The 20,612-nt window shown below is 34.9% G+C and overlaps 3 protein-coding genes and 1 long non-coding RNA gene across 10 annotated transcripts in view; 3 read left to right on the top strand and 1 right to left on the bottom strand.

Annotated features, from left to right (window-relative positions):
* Nucleotides 1–1,319, top strand: part of LOC108690056 (microtubule-associated protein futsch) — a 55,372-nt gene extending 54,053 nt beyond the window's left edge. For all 4 annotated transcript variants that reach the window (XM_018197133.1, XM_018197132.1, XM_018197130.1 and 1 more), the window contains one exon: nt 185–1,319. In XM_018197133.1, coding sequence (XP_018052622.1) covers nt 185–354 — 170 coding nt within the window. In that variant the 3' untranslated portion in view covers nt 355–1,319. The remainder of the gene's footprint in view (nt 1–184) is intronic.
* A 5,820-nt stretch (nt 1,320–7,139) lies between these two features.
* On the bottom strand, nt 7,140–18,525 carry LOC108690069 (uncharacterized family 31 glucosidase KIAA1161). Of its 4 annotated transcripts, XM_018197162.1 has the most exons (8): nt 18,454–18,525; nt 17,800–17,884; nt 15,627–15,829; nt 12,203–12,339; nt 10,290–10,505; nt 10,010–10,120; nt 8,564–9,559; nt 7,140–8,453 (listed from the first exon to the last, which is right to left on the bottom strand). In XM_018197162.1, exons 2-8 carry the CDS (start codon nt 17,834–17,836, stop codon nt 7,547–7,549), a joined length of 2,607 nt encoding a protein of 868 aa, XP_018052651.1. In that variant the 5' UTR covers nt 17,837–17,884; nt 18,454–18,525; the 3' UTR covers nt 7,140–7,546. The 4 variants fall into 4 exon arrangements, with proteins under 4 accessions (XP_018052651.1, XP_018052652.1, XP_018052655.1 ...); XM_018197163.1 differs by lacking the exons at nt 15,627–15,829; nt 17,800–17,884; nt 18,454–18,525 and adding an exon at nt 14,052–14,168; XM_018197166.1 differs by lacking the exons at nt 12,203–12,339; nt 15,627–15,829; nt 17,800–17,884; nt 18,454–18,525 and adding an exon at nt 11,439–11,458.
* On the top strand, nt 11,637–14,262 carry LOC108690071. The gene is made up of 3 exons (XR_001931861.1): nt 11,637–11,846; nt 12,237–12,362; nt 14,084–14,262. It is a non-coding gene; the product is annotated as an uncharacterized LOC108690071 (long non-coding RNA).
* LOC108690070 (nucleoside diphosphate kinase homolog 5-like) lies at nt 17,017–17,783 on the top strand. Its single transcript, XM_018197167.1, has 4 exons — nt 17,017–17,095; nt 17,180–17,329; nt 17,429–17,517; nt 17,618–17,783. Exons 1-4 carry the CDS (start codon nt 17,068–17,070, stop codon nt 17,726–17,728), a joined length of 378 nt encoding a protein of 125 aa, XP_018052656.1. The 5' UTR covers nt 17,017–17,067; the 3' UTR covers nt 17,729–17,783.
* Nucleotides 18,526–20,612: the final 2,087 nt, after the last annotated feature.

The following is a 20,612-nucleotide window of genomic DNA, read 5'->3' as shown; positions in this document are numbered from 1 at the left end:
GAGGAAAACAATTCTCCTTTGCGATACGATTACATTTTATTGTAGATATATTTTTCATGTAATAGTTTAATAATAAATGTATGAATATTGCGCTTTGACATCTGCATTTAATTTTTATTAATTATTTCTTTTATTCATTCTGGCCTTTGCCAATTTTTAATGATTATTTTTATTTTTTTTTCAGAGGTAACCATGATTCCGACCTATGATACCGATACTTTGGGCTATTGGGTCGCCGATAACGAGGAAGCGCTCGCGGCGAACCACATAGATCTATCGCCGTCCGCATCCAGATGTACTATCAATCTCCAGGATCACGAGACTAGTTGCAGCGCCTACAGGCTCGAGTTCTAGGGATTGGCAGCCTGCTCAGCCGTAATAGTCGAGTTCTGAGCGGCGTCCAGAATGCGTTATCATTCTGCATTTTCGGACCCATTTCTACAAGAGAAAAATAGAAAAAAAGAAGAGAAAAAGAGTCGAGCGCTCAGGCCGACCTACCGTCCCGTCAGGTGATTCCTGACCCCCCTCCTAGGAGACCCGAAGATGAACAGCATTTCGAATTTTCGAGATTCCCTCGCGGTCATAGCTCCGCGGCCTAGCAGGATCGTAGAAATCCTGTCGAACAATGTAGAGGCAGTCCTGACGAAGCGAGGCCGATTTTGTGTGAATCGCGCTCAGGTTTCAAATTGGGATTGTTTAATCTAATTTAGGACGTTCTCCTTATTCCTTTGCGAGGAAACGATGCGGGCGACGAGAAGAAAGAAACAGAGAAAATAAGAGAGAGATCGCGAGGGTTTCTTCTCTTGCACGGGAATACAAGGTATAAATTAATTATTTACTTCTAAGAAGCCGATTATTAATAGGGAGAAATTTACATTTGATTAAGATTCATTGAGCTGATAACAGATTCATCGACAGATGTTTATATTTCCACATTCTGCACTGTATGCAGCCCGTAGTGTGCTGATATCGCCTGCAATATCTTATCGATCACTCAAATCAAAGACATTTTTGCAAAGATTTCGCGCTGAAACTAAAACAAACACGATGATTACGACGTTGCATGAGCGACGATCGATCGCAAAGCGACGACGGTCCAAGCGCTGCGGTTCTGTGACAATCTGTGCGCTATCGAAAATTATAAATTGATTTTAGGATATTTCTATTTTTGATCCACTGAACACGAACAATCGATGCGAGACCTCCTCGCCCGCATTCTCTCCTCGATCAGCAAATCAAAGTAAAACTTTTAATATCTTTGACACAGCTGCAGCTTCAAGACGCACCGCGTAGTATTTAGTGTATCAGTTAAAAAAAAAAAGAAAAAAAAAGAAAAGAGAAGTACCGCATTTTAACTTACGCGGGGAGGCATATATTAGGCCAATAGGTCTACTCTTTATCAAAGAACTTTTTGAATTGCACATGATGTAATAAGTTGAAGTGAAATACTATATTTGTTTCAACTTATTGAACCAGTGTACATTAGTTCATCAATAAAGAATAAATCTATTGGCCACGTTTATCAGAATTTATTTTGCAATTGTCAGAAATTTTCTTCAAGTTTGGATTATACTTTTATGTCTAAAGGAATAATTCTTTTCAACGAAAAAACTTACAATTGTAAAATAAATATTCTGCTGAATGTGGCTATCGTGAACAAGATAGAATGCGCGTTTGACGGACGCGCAAATATCGGGAGGATTTATCGTTCGTGTCATCGATGGATTACGTATTGTCCTTAAACGGGATACGTACGGACATGAGGCACGAGGAGAACGATCCACGTTTCACCTGCAAAAATTATTATCCTTCGTTGTTACGGTCCCCTTTCTCGTCATAAATGTCTATCCGTGCATAGGTAAAACGGAGCAAAATTCCATCGAGAAGTACTAGGGTAGGAGTTATCTGTATGTCGTGTTTCTATATCGTAGAGAATAGAGATACGCGGAGGAGTGGTGGTTACTTGATAGATTCGCTGCGTCAACCATACAGACGACACGGTCCAAGCTAAACGAGGAGTCCGACGAGGATGATGCCGGAAGAAATCTGTAGAGCGTTTCGTTGTCGTGAGGAGAGTGCAGGGCGATGATGACATGTCTCAAAAAAACGTCCATCCGACGGACGAACAATTCGTCTTCGATCGTTTCTTTAAATTACCTTTGACTGAAGGCCTTTGTTTTCTGAAATTGTGACACGAATGATACTTTAGAAAACAGCGATCGAAGCACAATCTTTTATTTTTTCTGTATTAAACTAAAGATTCAGATTAAGATTGAATTTGACTAATCAAAGCAAAGTTTGCTATTATTTGATATTAATTCTTTTTTTTGATTAATCTTGATCTTTAGTTTGATATGAATTTTGCAGACATTGATAACATTAGTGCGAGATTTCCATGGTGGACAATGAATTGTTTTATGAAAGAAATAAAGGCTGCAATTCATTTGATATTACAAATTTGAAACATTTTTTGATTAGTTAATAAAATCAGTTAATAAAATTTTTTTTTCCGATTCGTTAATCAAATGCTTCGAAACATTTGTAGTGTCAAGTGGACCGCACCCAAAATCTTCACCTGATTACATATCGCCTCGCTATTTCTATTAAAAGAAATATCAGATACGAAAAAGTATATAGTAAAAGTATCTTACAGTAATCGAATAATTATAGCGTCGCATAAATAATTTTGCAGTTCATCCATCTTACAGTTAGGTATTGCAGGAAAGTTTTCTTGAGATATGATTCGAGGAAATACCTGAAGACATTTGTAAACTCATAAGATAAAGGAGAATTTATCAAGCGAAAAATAACCTGTCCAAAAGAATTCTTCAAAAGAAAAACGATGATGGCAGAAAAAACTGACTGATGGACCTTGAAGGAAGAGTTGCTAGAGACGCTTAAACCGTGACATAGTGTCAAAAGAAAGGCTTAAGGAAGAAAGGTCAATCAAAAGAAACGGGTTAAAATTTCCGCTATAAGAAATCACATCATTGTCTTCGTAATGACAGATCGAACAAAGTTCTATCTGTTGCGGTACTTAAATCCCAACTGCGAGAAAGGCCGATGTTCTCTGAAATATCGCTATTTTCTGAAGTATTGACAATGTCTGAAGAAGGCTAATCGTTGATCTTTAAATAAATATTCGTTCCTAGATGAATTTCGCGGTTTGTCGCTGGTTTGGTTATGAAATTAGCGAAAATGTATTCGGGAAAATGATTAAGATCAAACTTTTTGTACTTAACATTTTTTTAACTGAGATGTTTTAAGACAAAGCATGATAAACTGATAAGACGACGATGACGATTACGATATGATAACGCGGAAAGAAAATGTGCCGATCATCGCCCTTATTTGAGATTCTACATAATATATGATTATTTTTAGTAAGTCGATGGCAGGCCTTCCATTCATTTTCATCTTACAGCAAAAGTATACCGTGACTTCCTGATGCAGGAATACGCGTTTATCAGCGAGTCTTCATGAGGCAGTTGATGATGGTTAAGTGCTCAAATAGTGCAAAGGTCCAAAATGCATGTACACAGTAACTGTCTGTACTAAAAAACTTTTGGAAAACTAAGTTCTTTCGAATTTTTTTATGAATTTTGGACATTTATGCTGTCTGGGAATACCCTCCGTCTTTTTTAAAAGATTGAAAAACAAACCGGGTCGTACCAAATATCTTGACTCTTAATATTCTTATAATTGTACCTTAAAAAATCCATCTAGTGCCGACCCTGCGTGTGTACCCCTAGATCGCAATTGTCGCATGCCGACAGTGTCATGTCGAGTCGATGTATCGCCTTGAATTAATTAAATTCGAATCGAAATCAAAACGTGTCGGTTTTGATGCGAAAGTGACTATAGCTGCGATTTAAGGATGTACCGAACGTGTACGTAGAAGTTGATTATCCGGAATTACAGGAGAATATATAGGCCAGAAGGAGAATTGATATACAAGAAGTAAAACAGAGAGAGACAAGTGCGATTAAGCACAATATCGAACTGTAACTTATAGAGGACACCTTTACTCATCATTCTTGCGAGATCAGACGCAAATAATACTTTGACGAAATTAAATTAATATCGCAAAAATGATAGCTCATCATGTCAATAGACATCCTATGATTTTATTATGAGAAATCGAGAGAATTCTAAGTAATATTTGAAAAATGAGAAAAGCCTAAAAGATCAGGACGTACATTGTTTTATCTTGAAGCATGATCATGATGATTAAAAATGGATTTCGCCGAATGAAAGTTGGAGAAAGCTTTCCTCTATACGAGACACATTCGTGCCTACACGAAAATGATGGTGCTCGATTAGACCGATCGTTGATGACGATATTGAGATATGGTGAAATCGGGGAAGACGGTGATGAAAGCGATTTGTCTTGTCGCTGCAAATGAGAAGCGATAGAGTGGCCTTCGGGCCCAGTTTCTATAGATTAGTGCGTAAGTTTTTTACCGCCTGTAAGTTACACAGGATTTTCTGTTTCGATCGCGAGATTTACTTTCCCATGCGCATACATATGTATCTATCGCCTACGTGCTCATCTTGTCATTCGTCCGATTATTTATTGTTCATTCTTTGTTTGTGTTTCATGATCATTTTTTTTTATCGCATTCACCGGACGCAGTGGTGCGTTCATTTGAAAATCAGTCGTCAAGAAAGCGAGAATCTAACAATGTCGTTTTATGGAGACATGCGCGACCAAGATTTTACTTCGCCGATCGGCGAAAGAGAGGACGAGAATTTTGTAATAGAAAGAAATGTATAGAAGAAAGAGAAAGAATAGGCGTAAGGGACATCGAAAAAGATAGACCAGAACGATCGATATTGTTATAAATACGATTATTACCATACCAATTATTTTTAACGACTATTATGCTTGTTATCTTTGCGAATAATATTATTGTGCTATTATTATTATTATTGCGATTACTATTAATATTATTGATATTATGATTATGTTCATGAGAGAGGGTCATTATCATCATCATCATCATCGTTCTCTTTCTGTCATATACTTGAATAGAGAATTTTTATATTTATCGATACCTTCATACGTATGAATTGATATGCAAGAGAAAAGTATTTAAGAGAGAATTAGAAAGAAAGGTAAGAGTAAAAGAAAGAAAGGGAGAGAGACAAGGAGAGAGAGAGAGATGATGACGATGAAGTATGTATACCTATGTATTTACGTATTATTTATTGACAAGTAATATAATGACCAGTTATCTAGGTAGGATGTTAAAATTATGAAATTCAATTTAACAAAAACAAAATAAATTAATAAACTATTAAATGAGAAGCTATTGTCGATCGATGATGATGCGCGCAGGATAGATTAAATAAACGATGAATTTATTGGAGTAATTTAAATAAAAAGTATAAAAATAACAAAAAAAGAACAAATAAATGATTAGGAACGAGCTTTCACCGAAACAGATTAGCGGGAAATATGAGGGAAGAAGAAAATATATATATTATATATATAGATATCTATATAATATATGAACAAAGTACATAAGAAAGGAAATATAATAGAGAGTGTGAGAAAGAAAGACAGAGAAAAAGAGCGAGAGAGAGAAAGAGAGAAAGCAGGAGAGAGAGAGAGAGAGAGAGAGAAAGAGAGAGCGAGATGTGAAAAACGTGAGCCTCAACATCTCTACGAACCCCTAAAATCGCGGTGCCCGACGGGTGCGAGAACGGTGATATCGATGATTTCCTCTAAAGAACAATTAATAATAATATTATTAATTAGAAGAGAAAAATTGTCAGTCGTTCCGGTAATGGAGGAAAATGGCAATCTTCCGCTCTCGACGTTTCTCGATTCGCTCGCGCTTTTTTCCCTCGATCGCTTCTTATCCCACGAGCCGGACAGACGGCACGAATCGATAAAAATCAAAAGATGCGTCTTTCCTCTACCGTGAAATTTTCTCAGATATTCTATGAGAAGCTCTAGTCAGAAATCACGTTTCTTGGCGCAAAGAGATAAAAGAGATCCAGTCGAAAATCTCGTTGTTGCGCAACGAGAATAGTGCGAGATTTCGCGTTTCCGGCGCGAAACAGCGCGAGATCGACGAAGATCTTGGAGAAACGTTCAAGAAACGTTCCGAGGAAACTGTGATTATACCGCTGAACGTTGCTTGGATTTTCTCTGATATTTTAGTGTTGTTCGAGTTCCTTATATATTATACGATTACACGATCGCGGTTCTCACCCGTCGCAGCGCATCGGCGCGTCGCGTTCTTTTCGAATAACGAATTAAAAGAAAAAAAAAAAAAGAAAAAAAACTTACTGTGGAGTGTTCATGGTGCTATGATTATTATTATTATTATTATTATAGAAATAACGATGTTACGCTATATGATAAAAATGATAATATAATAAATATACACTATACCTTAGAATTTGTCGCCTGTGTGCCTCACGCGTCTTGATTTTCTCCTCGTCGATCGACCGTAGATCAGCCGCCTGTTTGAGATGTTTTTGCACAAGGATCAAAACCGGCGTAATCCCGCTGCGTACAGAACTCGATGCTGCAAACACGCGAAAATAATCTCTACGTTCGAATTACAACGATCGTGAGATACATATTTTCATGACTGCAGTGTCGTTAAGTTAAATCAGTCGGGAATCGCACCAGTTTCGTATCCCGCTTCTGCATGCTCACGTATTTTGTTTTATATGTCGTGTAAGTTTGTAATGAAAAAAAGGAGGAAAAATAAATAGCCCCGTGCGCCCTATAAAACTGCGTTCAGATACATTCTCATCAATTGTATTCACTTCTTTATTTTTTTATATCATTAAAAAATGTCTTTTTTTTTTATAAATGACATAAATCAGATTTACTAATGGATTATTAAAAAGTAGAGATGTAAAACCACATTATTAGGTAAAATAAATATAATTGACAGCTTAAATCTACAATTGATTCTTGTTTTTTTAATGTATGTATCGATATTTGATCTATGACATGCATTGTAATATAATACTAGTGTTGATACAATAATCTCATATCCATAGAATACAGTAACATTGGATACTTTTATTATCAAATCTTTTCGATATATTCTTGTTAAATATTGCATCTCAACTAATGTATGTGTAAATCTCTCATGGCTTTACATGCCGTTAAGTATTTATCCCTACAATCCTGTTGCACTCTGCCAAAGATCACGATATTGATTTCATATTTATTTAGTATAATAGCAATTTTTAAATTTATTTATAACATTTATTTAATATATTATCGCATTTGCAAAATTCTTGTCGTTTTAAACGTAATGATATATATTTGTTAATGCACGATTATTTTTCTGCACTTTCGGGACTTACTGAGGAACAAGTTCATCTTGTATACTTAATAAAGGATCAAGAGGAATCGATAAAAATTTGCAGATAATCGTCATACTGACAAATCGATCATATATCGTTCGTCGTGATCATTTTGCATACGAGCAAATCTTGTCATCGATTTCAAAATTCTTTGACATTATCCTGCATCGCATGATGTAAAAAAGTGAAGTGAACATCGTATCTTTCAGAATCTTGTATTGTCTGGCATTTTGACGAAATATGCGATCTTATCCTCAGCTACTCTGTAATTGTGAATCCATCTTGAGCCCTTCCTTAGACTTCCGTCGATACCGTCCCTCCAGACTCCAGCCGGCAGATATACCTCCCTCTGCCTGCTACCGGAATAAAGCACTGGCGCCACGATCAACTCTTCGCCTACGGAAAATTCATCGACCACTACGTGGCATGCCGGATCGGCCGGATCCAACATCCAGAGTGGCCTGATAATAGGCAGACCAGTGTCTAAAGTCTCATTCGCGTACTTCTTCAATAATGGCGTAACCGTTTTTTGCCGCAAAGTAGTCAGTCTCTTGGCGATTTCCAAGACCGACTCATCTGAATACTTGCTTGGCAGATAAGTGAAGCGGATCACGGGCAAAAAGGTGGATAGCTGCAGCCAACGGATGTAGAGTTCTTTATCTGGTAGGTCTACTTCGTAGTCATTATCTGGATTGTTGTCTGACATCGGGAGTGCCACATCGCCGCCTACCGCTCCTGGCATGATGAACGGATAGCCGATCATACCGTAACTGAGAACGGTGGGAATGACGGTCTTAATGGCCTTCCAGGACGACGGAAAGGGAGGCAAAGACACGAAGACAGGTGCTCGTGGTCTGGAAATGGCGCTTGAAACGCCGATTACGGGTATGGTGCCTAGTATCGAACGGGTAAAGATGGTCTTGTAATGGTCAGGATTGGTGAGAGGCTGCTCGCATTTGTAGTAATGCGGCATATTTTGGGCAGTGCCCAAATCGAGATAGAACGAGTCGACATGGTATTTCATGATAAGGCTCTCGAGCTTAGTCTGTAGCCATGGTAAGGTCTTGTTGTTTGTAATGTCGAGCACGCCGGCACTATTACTTTGTTTGTACCTGAAATTAAATATAAATCTTTTTTTAAAATTGTCTCACGGTTAGATTATAAAATATGTCATGATAAAAAAATATATATAATTTTTACAAATAAATTCTTGATTAACAACCTTGTTAACGCTGGAATCCTAGGATCGCTTCCTCTCTCAGAGATTAATAATCTATTAGCGACAGCGTCCTTGAAGTTGATGGATTCTGTAGAGATAAATGGCTGGATGCTGAAGACTATTCTAAATCCTCTGCGATGAATAATATTGATAGTTTCTTCCATAGAAGGGAATCGTTCCTCGTCTAAGATGAAATCACCCGGATTGGGCTGCCATTCTTCACTCAACAGGACATGCCCTTGACGAAGGAATCCCAGCGCGATCACATCTTCTGTATAGTTGTAAATAGCCGCCTCATTGATGGGTGAGATTTGCCAAACTGGTTCGGACAGCAGAGAATGAACAGCGTGCAGTTCATCGGGCTTCAAACCATCCCACAGAGATTTCTCCGCCATTGAGGAGTGCAAACTCTTCATGTTGTCGGTCGCGCAGATAGTATAGTTAAGCTGAGGTAGCGGCGTCAAATGATTAATATAAGCAAAGGCGTCATGTTTCGCCTGAAGGCAAAAGTCGTTGGTACGATTAGCATTGATTGAGACATAAAGCGGTGTTTCGGGATCCACCAAGATTGTAGCACCCTTTGAATTCAGGAAATATCTCTTCAGCACATTACCAAATGGATGTTTCCTCACGTCGCCCGTAATAAACGGGCTTAGCTCTAGGCGGCCGCGTTCCAGAGGATACACCATGTTCTGTATTTGTCCGGCGCCATACCAATGGCCTCTCTTCGAAGACCAGTCGAAGCAGTCCTTGGGATTGTAGTAAGGACTTAAACTTTGCCAGGTGACGTGGTAGCAGTACATACCCTCGCGTTTCGTGTGCGCGAGATAAAGCCGCGTTTGCTGTAGCCATTCAAGGCAGACCGAGTCTTGTCGTTGATGATGAGGAAGGCAAGGATATACTCCTGTATTTGGTGGAATACCCTCACCAAGCCGAGCAGCAATGATCTCCGCTCCAGAACTGCTGTAGACTCTCATCACTCTTTCGTTTTTATTGAATCTGAAAAGAAAATCGATATAAATAATTATTAAAGAGAAATCTTTCTTGAACTTCGAATAAAAAATAATGAAAAAAATTAAAGGAAATTTATAATTTCATATCATTATATTTATCAAGCTCTATGTACAGTGATAAAGAAAAATTTATTGTGTAAAATATTGAATAATCGGTATTGAGATCTCCCTCCCACGGTTCTAAGATAATGTAGCCCCTGAAAAGTTAAGCGTGCATGTTGGATTACCAATTGAATACGCATTTTGAGACTGGCACGAGATCAGCACGATAAATGAGCCTTAATGTATTCCATTAAGCGCTTCCTGGCAGAGGCAAACGACCGAAAGTTATTTCAGAGTAGACAAGCGATGCTGTCGACTTCAAAATATCTTCTTCAATAATGTGCTAATACATATAATTTTAATGTGTAATATTTCGATCACAATGGGTGCTCACCTAAATTTCTCAAAATAAGCTCGTTGTAGAACATGCTGAGTGTAATAAATGTGAGCGAAGCCCACAAGGAAAACGATGCAGAGGAACAAGATACCAACAAATGCTTTAAGCCTGTAGAAAAATGATTTTAAAAAATTATTAAATGCCTTTAAACAATCATTAAGATACGAATAATTGATGTATAGTTCTTATTAAAAATTTCAATATATCTATTATTTAAATTCTATAAAACTTCGAGTTTTCGACATGATAAATAATTATGGACTTTCGATCGCTTTACCTATAATCAGCATTCTGACGTCTTGCACTGCTACGCAATGCTTGTGGTAACGATAACTGCAATTTCTCCTTTAAAAGACTGCTAATGCTATTCACGCTGGTTATCGTGGAAGTCGCGCTTTGCACACCCGAAAGTTCCGTGTCGTTTGCCATTTTTTCATTGACTGAGGATGATACGATTCTGCCTTTCCTTCGCGGTGGAGCTTGCAGTGGCACTCTGCAAAAGAAAATTTTGAGTTCATCGTTATTCATTCGACAATCTAAAAGCAATATAACATCAATGTTACAATTTCGCATTCAACAATATAAACATAATATGACATATGTTGTTACGTAACAGTTACATTGTTGAGAAATTATAACATTAGATTTGTTCACGTTAAAATCCTTAAAAACTTCTACACTTATAACGAGATAAACATAATATGTTCAGACATAAGAAAATAAAGAAAATAAAGAACTGAACGCAAAAAGTTCATGCAACGCGAACAGATCTATCGATATTATTTTTAATTGGTATCGACTGGGTGACATCATAAAGACAAATGATTACATATAAAGATATAGATTTAACGTAACTCTTGTATCAGATTCTAATAATTTATAATTTTGCTATATAATATAAAAAATATTAAGGAATCAAAATATATAGGTATAAAAAAATGCATAAATACACGAATATTAAAATACACAGCGTATAACATTATAAATAAAATTCTATCCTGGAATCTGACGCAAAAATTACAGATTAACTAAAGTGGGCTTAAATAAATAAACCATGAGTTTTTTTATTTCAGATTTTTCGGAAGATATCGATATATATCATCGATATATACCTTTGCAATGATACAGCGCTACCAATATCGTATCTGGGGATCATTTTATCGTCTTAGCAGAAATATTGATATTTTAATTGATTAATAAACTGATATTGTGTATAATAAATTGATAATTGAATTATTGAACTAATATCTTCGCCAATGTTTTAATTGGTTTTAAATTTATATTTTATACAATCTTTGAACTACGTCATTTTTTCGATGCAAAAATCACAATTACAAACATAATATTTTTAAATACTCAATATGCACAATATGATTGCAAAAAGTCCGAAAAATAATTAGAAAATTTTAAACAATTATATGTATACGAAAAAGCGAGGAAACTGTAATTGCGTTCGAGCGGCGACTGTTAGCCAAAACCAACGATTACGGGGAGCCAACTCTTATAGTGCGATAACCCTGAAGCGATATGAAGGAAGGTCGGACCTGATGATGCTTATGATGACCGTGAATACTGTCAGATAGGTACGTTTGTTTTATCTGCCTAGTCAGAAGACGACCGCAAGTGAGAACGATAAACAGTACCTCGTGTATGTGTCTAGTGGGGTGTTACAATGCAAATTGCGCATTTAGAGCGCAATATCACCGAGAGAAAATTGCAGGCGAAATATCCGTCTCCTGCGAGCAGGCTACACGGAGCTATTCGGTTCTCTGATCTCAAACTCGGTGATAGCATTTTTAGAGATTTATTAAGCGATTGAAACGGGTTAACACAGGTGCGAACCAGCTCATTATTGGAAAGGCAAACATAGCAGCATGTAATATGTTGTGCTATGATATTATCATTCGTCGACTCAAGACTTGAAAGTTCATGGAAAAGCATCATTTGAATTATATATGAACTGCACATACACATCTATGAATAATCTACTGAAGCCAATTAATCGCTAACAATTTTAATTATCGTTAAACAAATTAAAATTCTAATACTAAATTAATCGAAACCGTATGGCATTATCTCCGACGTAAATTTATAAATCATAAACTAATCAAAATCATAAACGCAGAGTCGATTTTTAACTTTATTCTTTTCTCCACTTCGTTTCTTAATCAATCCGAATCTAACACTTACTTAGCCAATTCTTCATCATTTGCTTCCTCTTCAGTTTCGGATCCCAGAGGACTTTCATTCGGGGTTGAGCCACTGTTACTGAAAGTCACGCTGCTGCTGGTCTCGCTCTCGTCTCTCGTAAATTTCGAAGCGATACCCTGAAACACAATCCGAAATTCAGGTAAATAAGTATAACTGACCCACATCAATACCTGTGCAATAAAACAAATCAAATAGTCGATTAATTGTCGAGACTATAAATTATCTTTGTCGATCATGTCATTGCAAACATGTTATGTCATCGCTCATTTACGTCTTTCCACATGGATTATTAAAGCATTGAGCAATGTGTAATGTTTATATTATTTTTTATTGACATTCGATCCGTGAAGAAATACCATCGATAAGACATCACTACTATTAATATTTTATTGAATCTTATATTTATCTAGATTTATGTTACTTGTTTTTAACATTCTTTTTTCAAATGAATACTGAAAAATTGCAAACAGAAATATGTGAAATATTCGAAACAATATTGCTAAGCATATGAATTGCGATAAATAATTAAGTACAACGATCATATTCAGAAATGCATTCTTTATCAGCAATGTTTACTACGTATCGTATATCAAGTGGAAAATTTAGCAAACAAGAAATGGAATATTTTAGGCAGTCAGTACCAGTATCACTCAGTACCATCTCTTTGTAACAAAACATCATTCAAGGACATTTTTTGATCTTTGTTTTAAAAATATTAACGTCACGCTAATTACATAGCATGGCAATGCTCTTTGAATGCAAGTATTAATACGTTACGCAGTTCGATTAATTGCTGATATATTGCCTTGATGATCGATATCATACATCGCGTGATTATTGATCTTATCGAAAGTTTGTGTTTCTTCTCAAATATCTGTGATGCTAAACTAAAAAAATCTTATAATATATAAATATGAAAGATTTTACCTTTTCACCTTTATTTAAATGTATTTATTTAAATCCATTTATTTACCATTTATTTAAATGCATTTATTTAAATCTTGCGTATTTAAAATAAAAGATACATAATTAAATCTCAAAAACGGAAAAGGACAAAGAAAATGTAAAAAATTATAAAAAAATACAATTTAAACAGTTGAATCTAAAATATAACATCGCGAAACAATGTTACTGTTCATGTCGAGTAAACTTGTTTTTTTATGAAGTAGAATATTGCAAAATAACTCGCAAACGATAAACGTTACGTAACACATATATTGTTGAAAAATTTGTTTTTTTTCTAAAGTGATACGCGAGAATGAATATTGTAGTAGATGATTAATAGAAAGAAACATTGGATTTGTTGGAAATCGTAAAAGAAGATTATCGTTAAAAATCATAAAAGAAGACTATATTTTTTATTATTTTTAATATACAAGATTCGTATATAATGTTTGTCTAAAGGTTTTTTCTTTAATTTTTGCTGTGATATTTATTAAATCAACAGAATTTTTGGATTTCTTTGATCAATATTCCATAGTCTTCTTACATTTAAAATCACCTTTATAATTAGACAATCTTAAAATGTTATAAATCAAGGTTATAAACTAGGAAAGGTACAGGGTGGTATTCATAGTGTTCTTATTTTAAGATCGTTTTAAATAATATCTTAAGATGCTAATTATATACACGGTTCTTTGCTTGGTTCATGACGTTTTAAAATTATATTTATTTTTAATCAGATAGTTTTAAAATATAAGAATCGATTGAATATCGACCATAGAATCATATTAACATCTTAGACATTAGTCTTACATAAGACTATCTTAAAATAAGGATATGGACTATGAATATCGGCCTTCATTCTGCAAATTGTTTTTAATCGCACCTCCTGAATGACATTCAATTTGCTTTTTTTAGCAACAGCCAAGGCATTCTCCAAGGAATATATTAAACTGTGTCTGTGATCCTTGACGTCAGTCTCGTGCCACTCATACCGATCCATATCACTTATTGATTTCTTTCTCCGTTTTTTCTTGCAATATACAATATAATGTAAAATGCTTAATTCGATAATAAAGTTAACATAAAATTATAAATGACAATCTTCGATTATGTAGAACAATCACCAATTATTATTATTAAATTATTATTATTAAGAGAGCTTTCAAGTATAATTCGGAAGTACAGATCGAATTATTTCTTTAGTGAAAAATCGTAGTATATTAATCACTTGAAATTAAGTTGATCATGAAGCTTCTTTTCACAAATGTGCGAAAATAAAGAGAGAATACAATGTTGTCTTCGTTATTAGAGGAAATGATACTGATTAGTTAGTGAATAAGAAATATGCGGAATGTTATTGTTTGATGACTTTTGGTACCTTTTTCAGGCGAGCATGTAAAGTGTAAAGGTCATTGCACGTAAAAGTTCAGTCGTAAGATCATAAAAAATAATAAATTGATTGGCTATCGCGTTGGGACAAGTGATAAATCATGTGATTGTTTTCCCGTTGCTTGATAAGCTTGCAATCTTTCGATGGAACGGAATTTTATGACTATGATCACTGCTTTGAGGTTATAATGTTTCATTCGTGATTACAGTCACGTGACTTATCTCTTGCCTCGACGCGGTAACCATTCAATTTATAGCTTTTTATGGTCTTACGATTACTAAAAATTTTACATGCAATGGCTTTAGCTCCTTTTCTTTTGATATATAAGGAATATTTCTGTTGTCGTCAGTATATTTTGCGTCATCCTCTTCTAATATTTATAGTATTGATTCTGTCAAATTCGATTTTGTCAAGTTTTCTCCTTTCAACAGGTGATAAACGCATGGTGGGAACTCGCGAAGTTGGAACCGGCGTATGTGCGAACATTTTTGAAAATGTCGACGATATTAATAGCAATGTCAAAATAAAATACATAATAAACAAATGTGAAATCAAACGGAAAGAAACCGCCGAAGAATTATTTATCTATTAAAACAAAGATGGAGGTAATTGAAAATCTTGACAAAGAATTATCTGGAAGAGAAATAGTGGAGATTTATGGTATAACGGAACCAACTATCAATAAAATTAAAAAAGGAAAGGAAAGAATTCGACAATTTTCAACATCAGCAATTAAAATGGTTTTGCAAAAACATGCTTTCAAAAGGGCAACGAATGAAATTTTAGAGGAAATATTTGAAGGGAGAAATGCTAAAAACTTATACTACGGTACTGAGTGATTGTCGCTAAGTGACGCGCGACTGGCTACCAATTTTGTCAAGTTCTAGCCTATCATTATCAATTTAACAGAATCGGCAACATACTGTACTTATATGAAAATTCCTTGATATGTTTTAATGATAGATCCCTCGGATTAATGACATATATAACATATGAATTTTCACAAAATAAAGATTATTGCAATAGTAATTATATATTGTCGCTTTATACTAATATAATTCAACTTACGTTTTGTCTGTCTATTCGAAGATCGTCCATTTCGTTGAGTTTGCTGGGCATGGATATGCTTGTCTTTCTTATATTCGTAGTGCGTAGTGATGTCACTTCCGGTAATACTTTCACCGTCGTTGTCTCGTTGGAAGTTTTTTGATTATTCTCTTTCTTGACTGCATTAACAACGTTGGCATTATCGCTCAGTTTGCCTGGAGAATCTGAAAATCAATCGAAAAGAATAATTAAATAAAAATTACAAATGCTTAAGCATAGCGCCTTAAAGCATAGCGTAATAATAATTAATTTTGTAGAAATAATATTAAACAATTAATAGTATAATTTTTAAATTTGCATAATTTAAAGCCGTTACCGCTGGATAAATATTCGTATGACATTAGCATTAAAAATGAATGCACCTACGCAAGTATGTTCTTAACTTTGCTAACTTATCGCAGAGCAAACTCTCGTTAAGAAAACATGGCGATAATTGAAGTAGCGGCGCCGATCGGAGATTAAAAAGATCACTGCAGGAATAATTTAAAAAAGTTAGTGCTTTTACTATATGTTAGTGGCAGAACAAATAAATATCGAAGAGCTTGATATAACCTTTCATTATATTCGCAAACATAAATGACACAAATAGGCAAATTTTATTTATTATATGCCAATCAATCAAATCTTTTTCTTAAACGAGCACAATAGAAATAATTGTAAAAAGTGTAGCTTGTGTGCGAGATAAAAATGTGTGACTGTCCGCAAAAGCAACACGATAAAACTATTGAGAAAATCGGTCCAGAAACTGTAACTCTTTTTTCGAAGTGTCCTACACCGTATCGTCCTGGAAAAGATATCCTTGAACATGCAATTCCCAATGGATCTGATCGGATGTCAATCGATTCCGTGCAGTCCAGTAGCAATGATATGAGATACGATTTTACGAAAACTTCGACAGATACACAATCTTCCAGTGAATCAAACAGAATAGTAGGTTATTAATTAGAAATGTCTTCGATAAATGGAAACACAATAAAATTATTTGTAAAGATTATTTGTCGTAAACAAATAATGAATATCCTTTATCAGTTACTTGATAATTGCAGTATAAATTTGTTTGTCCCACAAAATGTGATCATTCTGATGAAGAGAGTTCTAAATTGTCATCGGTTTCTCTTGAGACAAACAGAATTAAGGAGATCGTTGAAGAGGAACCAGAAATTGAATGTACATTGGCCATAATAAAGCCGGAAGCAGTGATTTACAGAAAGGAAATCGAGAATGAAATACATGAAGAAGGATTTGAGATTTGTCAGACTCGTTGGCTGCAGCTGACACCTGAACAAGTTGCTGAGTTTTATAACAATCACTTCGGCGAATTAAGTTTTCCTAATTTGGTGGCATATATGTCCTCAGGATCTATTATAGTATTCGTATTAGCAAAACAGAACGCTATTGAAGAATGGAAAAGAATTATAGGACCGACCACGGTTTGCCAATTATTTTCAAATTTTATACGTATTAGAATTCTCAAATGATACTTGAAAAATCAATTCCTTCTGATTTATTTTAAGAATCGTTTCAGGTAACAGAAGCGCGTTTGTATTTTCCTGACAGCATTCGAGCGAAATATGGTCGCAAGGGAGATGACTTAAAAAATGCTATCCATGGCAGTTACAATCACGAAGAGGCCGAGAAAGAAATCCATTTTTTCTTTCCTACATGTAAAATGTTATTTTATTTTTTTAATACTTAAATGTTTAACATTATTTCGATGTTAAATTAGAAATCTTTTTTTGTTTTTCTTTACAACTTGTTTTCAGTCATAATTGAACCTGTGTTAAGAGACGAGATGGCTGAAGATTTTTTATGGGAAACTATTAATCCGGTTCTTGTCAAAGGTTTAACAATGGTAAAGTAATTTTTGTCGACAAAAATTTACGATATATTTTGCAGATAATTTTTTTAGTTCAGTATCCTACGATTTATTCTAAATAAATCACCCTTTACAGTGTTGCAAGCAAAAACCAGCCGATCCTGTATTGTGGTTAGCACATTGGTTGATTCTAAACAACCCTAACAAGCCTAAACTACCGGAAGATCTCGCTTTAATTCCAACATAATTTCTTCCGAATCATTTCATATTGCAGACCTGTTCTACACTTTAACGCATAACACCCGCCGTCTTACCCACTAGATCTATCTCCTTCGAAGTTTCTTGACGATGACATGATGGCATCCTTTTTATTCTCTTCTCCGCTACGGTTTGTGGATTGTATCTTGAAACAAAAAGGGATATTACATTGTTTTGCTTTGTAAAATAAAATTTGCATTAATTCGTATTACTTTCATTTTTCCTTCCTTTCATTGAAATAATTGAATTTCCTTATAATTGAATTTAAAAGAATATCCAATGAAAAATGGTAATGATATCGATGTCGAATCGACGTCAATTCGATATCGATTCCATCCATTATCATTTTTCACTGGGTATCGTACATTCATAAAAGTTATTTAATATTATTTCGCAATTTTGAAGACATTAATGTTTCTTCTGTTTTATTTTTAATTTATTCTAATTCATTTTTCTCGCGGTTTTCTCGCAATTAGAACAGTGAGAGAGTACAGTGAAGATGTGGCATTAAAGTATTAGAAGAATATTGGATATTTTGTAAAAATTATTTAATCTGTTATTCTATTATTTCGAAGATATTAGAGATTCTTGTGTTTATTTTATTTTTTATTTATTTTATCTCATCTATCTAGGTTTAATTAAAACAGTAAGAGAATGAAAACGAAATATTAAAATGATACTGTTAGTATTGTGCATATTATTTTCAGTAATTACCTGGATTCTACCAAATGCTGAACGATGTCGACAATCGCTGTCGGGTTCTCTCCGCTTATCCGAGAATAGTCCAATTCGTCATTCGCATCTTTCTCGTCTTTACCGACTTTCACACCACGATCCGTTTGCCGCGAAGAGTTCTCTTGTCTTTTCTCGGCATTCACTTCGCTTGTGCGATTTTGTTTCGCTATCGGTCGCCGTTCGCGTCGTTCGGGTTTCGAATCGTTCGCACACTGATTTTTCTTTAACACTCGCGGTGCTTCATCGACATTCCGTTCGTTCTCACATCGCACTCCATTCCGCTTTGGCTTCGCTCCGTCGATCTCGAAACGCACTCGCACCGTCGCTGTACCATCCACATCATCGAAACCGCTGCGGCTAATTTCCTGCGGAGCCTTGATTAATTCATTGTCGACCTCGCCCGCCTCGTCGTCGTACCTTGTCTCGCCGGTTCTCTGTCTGCTACCTCGTAATCTTTCCTTAGATGAATTCGGTGATGAAGAATCGTGAATTTTATTGACAGGCGACCTTCAAAATACAACGAATCCCATTATTAAACAATTAATAACTACAACGGTGATTTTGATTTACGTCAATCAATTATTGACATATTTTTTTTATCATGTTTGTAATTGTTTCAAAAAATTTTCTTAATTAATAAATATTAGATATGTAATAAATATTAATGTAATTAAAGATTGTACAGAATTTAATTTAAAAATATATGAAATTTAAAAAAGAAAGAGAAAAAAAAGAAAATTGTTTGACTTAGAACTGTAAGATTTTTTTTTTTTAAGAAAAAAATTATTTTATTCGTCAAAAGAGTATTGATATTACAAAATTTCATTTGTACCGAGTGATAATAATTTATATATAAATTCAATTTTTTATTTATTATTTATCGATAGAAAATTGTAGATACCTTCTCGGTGAATACCAAGGATCCAACCAGATGGGATCGATTAACGTCGATTCCTTGGATTTAACGGAGCTGACGTGATCGGGGGAACCAATAGAACCAGGTTTGTACCAAGGTGACGGTATCTTGAGGACCCTGCCTAAGGTCGACCACTCCTGATTGGTACTCTCGTCTTGATTAGAGGGTGATGGTAAGACAGACAGGGAGACGCCCCGTCGTTCAGCCAGTCCGATCGGATCAACACTGGCTACCTTCACGTCCCAAGGATTGACGATGGATAGCAGCACTTTCTGCGTCGTAGAACAGAGACGGGATGATGATCACAGAGATCTGGGAAGTGTGGGAGAGGCGGAACGCGAGAATGATGATCGCTGAAGCCGTTTGTATGGGTAGACTCGTTAAGTCTCGTTAAAGTTATCCGCGGTGAATGCGTTCTCTTTCTCTTTTTCTTTCTCTCTTTTTCTGTTTGCATGATTCCGATCGGGACAAGGCTGCTTCCTAATTATAAAAGCTCATTCGTGGGAAAAATACATCGACGTGAGAAATTCGAAAATTATGTTGAGCAATTTTTTTCACGGAAAAAAGATCTGATTCTTCTGAAGTAATTAATTATTAATTAGTTAGAATTTTTTAATGATTTGGTAAAATTATGGCAAAATATATAAAGAATAAAACTATAAAGGATCCCGCTAATTATATGGAAAATATGGAGCCTCGGTGAAATGAGTTAGTTTTTGTACATATAATTTATACATATGTAATTTATAAAGTTGTGAACAAAGAATATTATAAACACAGTTCAATAACTTTCTATTTGATGATACAAGTGTCTTTCTTTATTACTCTCTGAATATCAAGAAAGATGATTTTCGTGTCGATTTGTGTACCACTAAATGGAAAGAAGAGAAGGTGTTATGGCCAGTGTATATATTGTAGTCTCCCTTAATATTTCCGCTATTATATAATGAATCTTAATGATAACTTATGGAGTTATTTGTTCAGTAGTTCAGTTTACACTATGATGTTAATATACCAATTCATTATAATATATTAATACCAAGCCAACACTTATTATAATGCATTTTTACTTTCAAGTATTTCGAAACGTTTCTGAGATACATTTTAGCATTTAATTATATACTCATTTTTCTACTTACTACTATCTACTACCTACTTCCTCATTTTTCTTAAACTTGCATATTATCACGCGAATATATATATATTTTGAATGTGTTAAATA

Source organism: Atta colombica, unplaced genomic scaffold (genome assembly GCF_001594045.1).
Source record: "Atta colombica isolate Treedump-2 unplaced genomic scaffold, Acol1.0 scaffold293, whole genome shotgun sequence".
NCBI classification, from domain to species: Eukaryota; Metazoa; Arthropoda; class Insecta; order Hymenoptera; family Formicidae; genus Atta; species Atta colombica.
The sequence above is the reverse complement of the archived record's forward strand: the minus strand, read 5'-3'. Positions and strand labels throughout refer to the sequence as shown.